This window comes from Agelaius phoeniceus, chromosome 1 (assembly GCF_051311805.1).
Source record: "Agelaius phoeniceus isolate bAgePho1 chromosome 1, bAgePho1.hap1, whole genome shotgun sequence".
In the NCBI taxonomy this organism is placed as follows: Eukaryota; Metazoa; Chordata; class Aves; order Passeriformes; family Icteridae; genus Agelaius; species Agelaius phoeniceus.
The window spans coordinates 140,251,464-140,263,748 of NC_135265.1; the positions used below are offsets into that span (position 1 = coordinate 140,251,464).

Consider the following 12,285-nt stretch of genomic DNA (forward strand, 5'->3'; position numbering starts at 1 on the left):
CAGTCTTCCTTTGTTAGTGTGTTGTTTTGATGACTTCTGAAAATAAAGGACAAACATATCTCTAGTGAGAACATTTAAACTCATTCCAGCATCTGATATCATATATTCAAGACCACTCCCATCTTGCTTAGGTGCTGGAAGAATAACTAAGCCTATCTTCTTATTCACGAGGAGTTATTTTAAACTTATCCTTGCAGAAAGCCAAAAGAGATTTAGAGCCATAGTCCAACATTCCTATTTACATAGAAATAACATTTTAGAAAGCTCAGACCATGATGAGAGAGCATTGCTGTTATTGCAGTATTGCTCTGTAGTGTGAAAGTAGAGTTCTTCAGTCTATGATTTCTCCTGAGGATAGGATTACTTATGGACTTGAGGTAATTTGGAGAGGGGGAGGGCCTTCTCATATAAAGAGTAAAAAATCCCAAAATCAAGTACTTTGTGTTAACATATATGTTTTACTTCTGCAAATAATGTATTTCCCAGAACCATTATCAATGTTTATATGTTACATTATAATAACACAGAAGTAAATTTACATTTTGCCTTTTGAGATATTGTTGTTTCTGTATTTATAAGAAAATTTGGTCTCTTCAATCAAAGGTATAAAAATATTTATTAACACATCCTGTATCTATCCTATAAATTGTCTTTCCTAGTAAAATGCTCTTTCTTCTGAATCTTGTTCTTCTCTTGTGCTTAGTAATGATATTTTTATTCATAAAAAGATATCAATAATGTTTTGCTACAGCAGTATTTATACCTAATGTAAAGGTTCTTTGACTATCCATTGATTTTCTCTAGGAAGTAATGGGTATAAAAAAATTACTTGATGAAGTACAGTGTATCTACTTAGGCTAAGTTCTCCTAGATGCAGCTCCTTTAATTTATGCTGTCTTCATAAGCAGAAATTGCTTGTAGCCAAGATAAAACATCTTCTATATGGTTTTTTTAAAATATATAGTGGCTATAAGGCCACTTAAGTATATTGTACATAAAGTCAACTTAAAATTTAAAATTTTTAAGCAGGTCCATTTTAATTTATAAGTCACTGCTTACAGGCCAAGACTATTAGAGATGAGGCACTTAGCTTAATGACTGAAAAGGAAAGTTTCTTATAGAGTTTTCTTTCTTCTTTGCTTATTCTTGCTTAATTTTTTTATATATGTTAAGTTTTGGGTTTATTCTCTTTTTATTAGTTGTTTTCTTTCAAAGATATATTGAGGCCACAGGGTTTGCCTGGATTAATTGTTTATATCACAAAGCCAGCCCAGAAGAAGGACTTTGACAGAAACAGATGAGCTCTGGGCTTAATGGAGAGGTGGGAGACAGCTATCTACCATATCAAATTTTGCAAATAACAATTTTCAAGCTAGAAAGAAGACCAGATGCAGAACCAACAGCAGAATACTATACTGTATTTTATTTTCTACATTCAAATACCTTTTTTCTTCCTTTGTCTTTTTTTTCTCACCACAGAAGAAACAGCTATTTTTAGAGCAAACATAATTTTAATTCTTATCATTTTCCAAGTTCCATAAATGTGTGACAATGTTTTACACAATTATGTGGTGCATGGAAATAAGCACTTCTAGCCATATTTTTTTTTTTTATTATTTATTCAGGAGAAAAAATATGTTGCAAATACCATTTCTTTCCTTTGTCAGGTATACAAACTGGTCTCAATATTTTTTTTTTGGTAAATTGTTTCACACCAAAGGTGCAAAATCTGAACTTGTGAGGTAGCCAGTACTCAAATTTGTATATACTTCCATTATAAAATTTGTCAAATGAAATATTTTAGATTGTATTGCCTGATACATGTTTTTGTTTTTGTTTTTGTTTTTAACTAGTGAAAAAGGCCATAGATTTTAAATCTAGAGGATTTAAATTGTTTCCAGGGAAAGACAACAGCAACAAGTTTTCTATCTGTGAGTGTACTCCTTTTTGTTACTTTTTTCTAGTGCAAGAGTGAAGTTTGTGGTGTGCTGTTTGTGTGTAATTATTTATGTATTCTGATAATAGAACTGGTTTCTCCAGTCTGCATGGTGGATTTTTAAGTTTGGTTCTATACCAAAGACAGCCTTTCTATAAATTTGGCATTGTATAAAGACACATTATTTTGTCAATAATTTTGCAGTAAATTTACTTGCAGTATTTGAAAGGAAACAAATATTCAGCCTTCTATGTGTCAGCTGTAAATTTAGTTCTAAGAGATCAGTTTTTGAAATTGAACATTAGAAGTAGCATCAAATGCTGTGCAAACTATAGCATATCCTCATTTACAAGTGCACAACCACATATAAGGTCACTAAGTTTGCACATATAAGGTCATTAAGTTTGACATTTTAACTGATTAACTAGGTGTAGCTTTAAAAATTCTGGAGATGCTTGGTGCCTTCAATTTTAGTTACAGAAATTAGAAACTCAAAGTGCTTGATATCTCAGTGGACCAAGTCCTGATTAAATCACAAGGAGTCAGGCAACTTTCTAGCACAAATTAAACAGGTGTGTCTCTAAATGTATTGAAAGGATACTTTTGAAAAAGAATGTGCCATTTTTATAGAGGCCTTTTTGGAATAGAACCACATTTTAAATATTTAAAAGTAAATAAAATGGACTAAATGTTTAGCATATGTTGGATTATACTACATTTCATTACTCTTCACAGGACTGAAATTATTTGCTTTTGAAGCTCCCTAGGTTGGACTTGTTTGAATTAATTATTTGTTTAAAGTATCTGTGATGAATTCAGTTTACAGAACTTAGCAGCGTTAGCATATGTTTTTATTTTCAGTGTTAGATTTTAAACTGTCAAGGTATTATTTTTTTAGACAAAGATATCTCCAAGTACCATGACCCTTTAGCATTCACCAAGTCAGAAAAATAAAGCAAAACACACTTCTGTTCAATTTTTGTAATGTCGTGTATTGCCATATTCAACTTCTCTTTAAACTGCATCACCTAAATAGTTCTGTAAGACATTTCTGGTTTACTTGAAAACTTTGTATCAAGATATTTAAAAACAAATATTCTTTTTATACCTTTTGGGTGAATGGAAAACAGACTGATTATGCAGAAGAAGTAACAGTAAGATAATTACAGTAGTGTTTATAAAGTACATCATTGAGGTCTCTGCCTAATGGCCCATCCATGATTCTGTAGTTATAAATAATAATACAATAATAACACAATGGATGATAAAATATATTATTTTGCACTAATCATTACATTTTCTACTATATAAACTTTTATAGGAATTCCATATTTATAATGAAGTACCAGATACTAATGATATCCAAAGTTGATTGCTATGAAATTAGTGATGAAATTTATCAACGTATTTTTGAAGTCTTTAGATAATTTTATCATATTCTATATGAAGCTGGAAACTTCTTTATCTTTTTTGTTATTGATTATGCAGAATAGATTACATATATGAGTCAATAATAAGTGAAGGTGAAAACCTGGGTGATTTGTACCTTTAGCGATGGTAATCTTGTCATAAATAGGTAACTCAGGTTTTATATTATAGTTTAGCATTTGATTCTCTAGTCACTTTGGTAGCTGAGAATGTTGAAGAAATAGTATTTCATAAGAAGTTTATGTATTTGGCTGTTGACAAGATAATTTTCTCAGTGTGCCCTCAGCTGGGTCTAGTGTGATTGTAGTACAATGACAGATAGGGTCCTTTGAGAAAAACATTAACCAACATTCAACTGTTAGTGAAAATAAGGATAAGTGAAGATCTTTTTTAGATTATACCTCTTATTAGTAATGTCTTTAGAAATTTTTTTTGTCTAGCATTCTCATCTGTATGTCTTTTCATCATTTTACACATTTTTTGGGTTTTATTTAATGTATCAGTCGTATAACATTCAATAGTAATGCACAGGTGATTTTCACGGAGTAAAGCCAGAAGATATTTGATATGATGATACACTTTGAAACAAGTAGGCATCAGCTTCAGTTTAGAAGTGTTAACACTGACAAATGAATAATTGGTGGATCTAATTCAATCTGGATTTGAACTGTGGATTTCTTGATACCAGTTTCATGACCAGATCATGAATGAATGCTTTTCCTAGATGCATTTAATTTACTACAGGAAACCCTTTAATTGCTTATTGTGCACTAGCATCTGAGGTGTAAAACAAAAATATATAGACAGATATCTGTGGAATTACATAGGGCTGTAGACTGAAAAGTCAAGCATTATGTCTATCAATACAAAAATCCTAAACTGTGAAATTACTTTTCATTAGGCACTTTACAGAAACTAGAATGGCTTTAAGATTGTGTAAATGTATTTTGCAATTGGGATCAAATTAGAAATTAATATTTACCTATAAAATTTTTATCAATGAGTATTGATAATTCCATATATTCTCATTTAAAATTATATCCTGTAGAATGTTTCTAGGAATAAAACTTTATACAGAAAGTGTCAAAAACCAATAGGATTTTCAAGCTTCCATTTCTGGTAGAAATCAAAGTGTATAATAGTTCTTGTGTCTTGCAATCTGGCAGAATATTCTTTTTTATATGAATATTTGCTCTATTACCTGTGTATGGGGAAAAATTATGTATAAAAATACAAGAATTATTTGAAATATTAAAACATGAACTATGATAAATAGAGATAATATTGTTCAAACACTATTTTTTACAGTAAAAATTTCTTCTGGATGCATTGATTTACAATGCATGGCCAAATGGCACTGTTATAATTTCTATAATATTATCAGACATCATGAATAATTTTTAAATTATAGTTTTAATACATATTTAATGTCAGAAAAGTTTGAATGTCTTCTATTTATATGCGGGCTACTTTTGATGATTCTGACTTTCTCACATCTCATAATGAAGCCTCCAATATTTCAAAGAGAGTGTTAAATTCTAAATGCTTATCCAACAAGATGGCTTTGACTGCTTTCCATGCAGTCTATGGAATGGTAGCTGTCAGATAGATATATATATAGATATATATATATATATATATATATGTATTTCAACACTAGCATGAATTTGGGTTTCTATATCTAATATGCTTTCATCACATGTACATCTAATATCCTCCATATTGGAGGAGGAAAAGACTGAAATCTGAAACCAGGATGGAAGACTCCTTCTGGCCCAAAAGTCCCCTGAACACAGAAATGCAGAGATTGCCTTGCAGTGTTTTTAAAGCAACCTTTGACATGTTACAGGTGTCTTGGGACAGAGGAGAGTAAATACTGTGGTTCCAGCTGACAAGCACTGAGCTTGACAGGTTTTTTGAGCAGTGTGCTGTGTTGAGATGTTTTCTGCTTAAGTCTGTACAACATTTGCCTTTGGCCTTTGTCTTCCTCAGGGGTACCAAACCAATTCTTCCCTTTCTGTGTGTATAAGAAGACAAATTTCAAGGAAGAGAAACACCCAAGGATTCTGAAATATATTTCTCTTCATTAAAAGCTGAAAGTTAATGAACAGCCTTTAAAAGTATAGTTAGAATCTACCTTTTTTTTTTTTTTTTTTTTAATCCAACAGTGTGTTTACCCTAATTATATGCAAACCTTTTCTTTAAAGGGAAGTAAAATTCTGATACTGCAAATCCATTGGGCTGGTTCACCAGTAATAAAGATTAATAAAGGTTAAAATATTTCCCTGCTTAATACAAATTACTTGGCCTCATGTCAACTCTTTTTTTTAAATATTTTTCTGTCAAGCCATGAATTTATCAAGTAATATCAGACTAGCATCCTTTGCTAATTTTCCGCTTTTGTGAATAGGTGGTTGAATATGCTGAGATATGACTGGATTGTTACATACAAATTTCTGGAAAAATACAGAGAATGGTTCACAGGAAGTTTCTGTCTGAAGATCCATTTTAGTTAATAGTAAGATAAATGTATGCAAATCAAACTGGCATTTTGAGTTTACCTTCAGATCACCATATTTTGGGTATATATCCATTTTCAATGCTGATTAAGGACAATTCTCTCAGCAGGAGTTTACGTATTCAAGTTTTATTACAATTCAAGGAGAAAATGTCAGCTCTTAGTGGAGATGACATTTATTAGCGTATGTTCAGAATAAAATCTTACAGCGCTAAACCTGATGAGCATTCCTTTAAATGTTAATTTTTCTAAAAAAATAATAATATTTCCATATGAATTCAATAATATTGCAAACAAAAAATATCTGATTAATGCATCTGATAAAAAACTTGTGGGTTTTTCTTTGGAAAATAACCCAGAAAATACGTGCTTTGCTAATTATAGGGAGGACAAACTTATGTATAGAGTTTAAATGGGTGATCATATTCTGTAGATAATCTGTTTTAAAAGACCTAAAAGGAAAAGGATATACTCTCATATTTGTTAATTGCTTGCCTCTGTATTTTCTAAAAGCTTTGTTTCTTTATCTACTTTTTGTTTATTTTATTTTGTTGTTGTTTGTTTTTGTTTTTTTTTTCCAGTAAATGAGGGAGGTATTAAACAGGCGTCCAATTTGTGTCCAGATCCTGGAGAACCAGAAAATGGAAAACGGATAGGCTCAGATTTTAGGTAAAATATAAGTTCTACCATTGTATCATTTCTCTAACACTGAACTTGCAAAATGAATATGTTGAAAATGTATTTGTGTTGCTGAGTACTTCTTCAAAACTGCCCTTCTTAGTAAAAAGTGCACTATAATTCTGTATAAAATTATGTAATGCAATATAGCATGTACCTTTTTTGCAAATAGATAAAATACCTGCCTAGGAGAGATCATATATCTCTGAAAATCTGAAAAAAATAGGATTGAAGGTAAGTTTAGGTTATTTTCTCCTGTAAATACTGTGTAAGATTTATAAATATTGAGCATACATGTTGTACTAGAGGGTTTTGCAAAGGACAAAGTAAAACTGAATACAACACAAGAAAAACAATGAAATCTCAGAGAGAAATTTCAGATCTTACAGAAATATTCATTCAGTCTAATAGAGAAATTACAGTCCCTACAGTATGTTTTTCAGGAACCCAGAAATTCTATATATGCAAATGTATTTCCTTAGTAGTCCTCACATTGGCCTAGAACTCTTAACAAAGACTATTTTTTTATTATTTTTTCTTCTATTCACAGCTATCTTTCAAATTCCTTATCTTGTAAGATAAAAAAGGCTTTCAGTACTCTTCCAAAATATTCTATGTTGTTTTATCAGTTAACTTGACTCCTAATTCCAGTATCACCACTGGTTGATGAGTAGAGACACACATAATGAATTTTTAAGAACGTTTTGGATTAATTTTAATCTCTTTTCTGAATTTCTGATTTTTACCTTTTCAATTGTTGAACATTTATTTAAAAGGGTTAACATGCATATTATTTTCCATTTGACATACATAGACACTTCAGACTGTATAAAAAAAAATCTATGTTCTTGTTTCACATCATATGCTAATTTCACATTATGTTTACAAAACATGAAACACCTTAATGATGAAAGAAAAAAGAAAGAAGTAGAAGGCTGATAATTTTAAGACTAATTGGTTTTGATATATTCAAGGTTTTTTTCTATTTATTTTGTATTGTACATATCACACAGCACACTTCTAAACATTTGAAGGGAACTCAGAGTAATCTGAATGTACAAAGATTTTACAAAATTATGATTTTTCATTCTTTTACATAACTTCTTGTTCCTTTTTGTGTGTGTGGTTTTTTTCTCGTTCTAATCAAGCAGAAGACAGGACTGAAAATTGCATCCTAAGTAAATGTGCTAGCTAGCAAACAGTTATTACAATTTCTTAATTTTTCATGTCTCCCTATTTCTATAGTTTTGAGAAAAGCAAAAGCTCAATGTGCATCTGAGAAAGCTTTATAACTAATTTTATAAAAATGCAATTTCTAATGTTGGCTTTCAAAATAAAAAAGTTTATATTTTCAGAGAAATAAAAAAAAAGGCTGTATTTAACCATAACACTTTCTAGAATCATTACTTTGGATGGTATTTTGTATTTTAACTTCAAAAATATGGCTTGAGAGCAACAGCATTTGACAGACAACCTGCCAGTTCTTTTCTAGTGTTAGCTCTGCAAGGGATCTTGAAAAGACCTACTTACAAAAATTATTCTAGTTAAACTTATGTGAGGGCAGTACCTTGAAAAAGATATGATGATGATCATGCCCTCATCTTTCTTTTTAGAGCAAAATGTTAGGATTTCAGTTAGCATTATTTTTAACTGTATACTGGGATGATGTATCAGGCTTTCCTATTTCAAATGCATTGATGAGAAAATGAAAGGAAAAGGCATTCAAATTACTGAACAATAGTATAAAAGATCTACAAGTACCAGCATCAACATCTTTTCCAGTGTTTCTTTTCCCTAATTTCTCATTAATCTTGGTGACATTTTTTTATCTTAGAAAAGAAATCCCCCAATAATCTTTATTAATTTATACTTGTAAAAACAGCACTGGTGCATATTAGTAAAACATGCATTTAGCTTGGATTGAAAACTTCATACATTGATAAAGGTCTTACAGGGAACAAAAGCAGACTAAAAATTTTCAGCAGATTTAATAAAATGCCTGTTTAAATTAGCCTGGTTTCAATTCCTGACATTATGATAATGGTGGTTCAATTGCTTCATGGGCTTCCAAAGTAAGAATTTTACAAATTATTGTTGTTACATTTACTTAAAAACATCTAGTACCATGGAAAATAGTTTTCATTCTGGCTTATACCTGGCAGATAGATAAATAGCACACTTTCACCTTTTCCTTCCTGAAGTCACTCTCTCTGTAGTGAAGGACATAGCTTTAATTTAAGCTTGACTCTTTTTTCCTTTATGAAAAGAAAGTACAATTCCAGTTACAATGCCTTCATTTGAAAACACAGTATTTTGAAGAAGGGTTTAGATCTATCTCTACTAAGATCAATCAAAATTTAATTTCTGTACAATATAATATATTTTAGAGAAGAGCATGCTCTTGTCACATCTCCTCCGTTTTCTTTAAATGTGAAGGTGTAGGTTTGGAAGCATTGTATTGCAGTTTTACTTCTGTTCTGATTACAAACACCAGCTGCTCTCAGCACATTAATTTCCTCTTACATGGTTCTTACACAGATTTACAAAATCTCTAATTCAAGCTCTTAAACAAACTGGAGCATTCCATGACATTATTTGTGGGCTGTAATTCCATGTGTATTCTTTTGGATATTTCTTCTAACATTAAAATTCCCCATAGCTGTATTTTGGAGTATTAAAGGCACTGTTTCTGATGCTAGATGCATATTTGAGCATAAGAGGTTTTGCATGTTCAAATAAAGTCAAGAAGACTTACTTATAGCTGCCAGCTTTTTCTGTATTGAAAAAAAAATTCTACTTCAGAAAGGAAACTACCCATCCATCCCTAGGAGTTTCTTAAAATTTCAGACACAGTAGTGATTATTCAGCTAGAATTTACAATTTTACTTTACTTGTCAACCAATGAAATAAATCTTTTTAAATCTAATAATAAATCTTTCTCACCTGTCCAGTTTTAGAATGAATGCCACTATGTAAAAATATAAGATGTAATAGATCAAATAGATAAAAGTTTTGTTTCTATTTTTCTTTATTTCTAGTGGAATAAACATATCCATATTCATATCCTGAATTATCCTTGAACGGGTGTTTTTTTATGAGGCATACATGTTCTTTCACCACCATCTCAAAGTTCTATCTTCATGGCATGAATTAACAAGCCCATCTCTATCCCTCTACCTCTGTAGTGTGGTCCCACTAGGATTTAAAGATTTAAAGAATTCTGATCAAACCTGTATCACAACAAAGCAGTAACTATTGTTGGACAAAAATGCTGATATAGTCTTAAAACTCTATATTCTACTGACAGAAGGAAGAATATGAAGTTTATGATAAGGAGTTTATGATAACAAGTCCATGTAAGTCACCAAAAGGTTGACTTACAGTATAAATAATGATAATATCTTCTTTCATTTTATATAATAAATTATTTTGCAGTTCTTTTCTTTGGAAGAATGAAATTCAGTATTAATTAACTAGGTTTCACACTTGATTTTTCTTAAATCTTCTCTGAATCACCTATCCTTATCTGCAGATATGCAAGGTTTATGCAGATATGCAGATATTCCAAGCTTCTAGACTTGGAAACTTGAAGCCAAATATCCTAAAAATGAACCAGACTTGGTTTGCAGCTTGAAATATGAGGCTAGTTTATGGGGGATCTGTGCACCTATCACTTTTTAACACTTAAGTGGATCCTTTGTCAAGAACAAGTGTCTGACAGTACAAGCTTTGCAAGAAAAGATTACACTTTTTTTTTTAAAGGTGACTTAACAATGACTTCCATAGTGTCAGGAAATCCTCTGAAACTGAAATTTAGTCATCAGTTTAGTCTTTTTCAGCACACAGTAAGGATTTTTCTTGATCAGAAATTTGGAAGATTTAGCTATTCTAACATTTTATCATGGAATCCTAGCATTTTGCAGTAATATTTCCATGTACAAACTGATCTGTGAAGATGTTCCTATGGATGTTCTTGAGAGAGATGCTGTGACAACTTAGATCTCATACTGTGACTCAAAGACAATAGTAGAACCTATCTGTAGCTTGCACATAAAAAAAGTATGGATCAGCAGTGTGTAGAAAGTTGCAAGGTTAAAAAAAAATCACTGTTCATAATCTTGAAAACTTATGTCTTTACTTTCTTTTGCTGCAGACAGAAGAAATAATATATGTGTTGATTGTTTCTTTATGCTAGGATTAAAATATATGATACTGCTAAATTTACAATTTCATAGAGATGGACTTTAAGAATTGATTAATTATTTCTGGCTGTACATTTTCTTCTATGGCTAAAAATTGTGTCCTCTCTCAAATTTGTTCAGTTGCAGGCATAAACTGAACAGGTTAATAAATCATAAATATGGTTTTGATTCCTTGCATAATTGATTATTTTTCAATAATAATTTTAAAAAATTGTCAAATAATGGAGAAGAATTATTACCCAAAATGAGGTAGTTTGCCACAGAAATGCCAACTATTACAATAATACTATTCAGTATAAACTTCCTATGAAGTTCAAAATATTAAACTTTCTCTTTCTCATCCTTTAGAGGTCCTATAGTTCATTTTGGACTCCTTACTGCTTTTACTTTCTGCTGTTTAAAGAGAAATCACTAATTTGAGGAAATGATGAAAATTTTAAAAACAGATACAAACTTAAAATTTTGTCAGATTTGTATACTAACTCCCTTATTTGATATTTGTTTGTACATTTTTCCTAATAAAAATATATCCAAAGTTTGGGGTTTTTATGAAAATGCAAACCTAATGGCAATCATGTTTTGTCTTATTAGAAACAGAAATTTGCAGATGAAGTTACTGAGACACACTCAGGTCAAGCATTCATTTTTTGAGTTATGAACTGCTGTAGCACATTGTGTTATATAAGGCAAAAGTTTTGCATTAATTCAGGACAAATTAAGCAGTTTATGTGAGTCATAGAAATATTGATTGGAAGGTCCTTCAGGAGGCATCCAGTCCATCCTCCTGCCCAGTGCAGGACTAGTCAGATCAGCTCTGGCTTTGTTTAGATAATCCTGAAAACTCCCAGGATTAAAGATTTCACAAGAGTTTGTGTATGCTGTTCCAGCTCTGCTCTCCTTTATTGAAGGAAATTTCTTGTTAAGTAAAATCTGAGTCTTCCAAATTGTGCCTTGTATATTATCTGGCACATTTAGAAAAGTTTGGCTTCCTTATCTTTGTAATGGCTCCTGAAATTGTTATGGTCTGCTATTAGATAGTACCTTAGCTTTTCCTTTGTCAGACTAATTAAACCTAGCTGCCTTAACTTTTTATTGTCGGTCATATGCTTTAAGCCTCTGATTAATCTCCAAATTCTTGAGTTTTTACCAATATCTCTCTTGATGTGGGAGACAAAACATTGGGTTTAATATTGCAGATACAGCTTCACCAGCTGAGTAACAATTTCACTTGATCTGCTGCCACCACTTCTAGTACTGATAAGTATATAGTTTGTCTTTTTCAGGATGAGAACATGTTCAATAGTGCAGAACATTGCACCTCTACTTGTTGAGTTTCATGAGGTTTCTGTTTGCCCAGTGCTGGACTGTGCCAGGCTTCTGGATTGAAGGTCTGATCTTCAGTGTGTCAGCTACTTTTCCCATGGGTCCATAAATTCTGTCTCCCCATCAAGACTAATCATGAAAATATCAGGCAGCATCAGACCTTATGTTGATTTCCTAATGCTCAGATTATTACTGTCCAC

At 31.3% G+C, this 12,285-nt stretch overlaps 1 protein-coding gene across 3 annotated transcripts in view; it reads left to right on the top strand.

Annotated features, from left to right (window-relative positions):
- Positions 1 to 12,285, top strand: part of CSMD3 (CUB and Sushi multiple domains 3) — a 594,913-nt gene that overhangs the window by 248,662 nt on the left and 333,966 nt on the right. For 2 of the 3 annotated variants that reach the window (XM_077188509.1, XM_077188511.1), the window contains 2 exons: positions 1,854 to 1,931; positions 6,464 to 6,551. In XM_077188509.1, coding sequence (XP_077044624.1) covers positions 1,854 to 1,931; positions 6,464 to 6,551 — 166 coding nt within the window. The remainder of the gene's footprint in view (positions 1 to 1,853; positions 1,932 to 6,463; positions 6,552 to 12,285) is intronic. The other variant, XM_077188512.1, reaches the window with a different exon arrangement.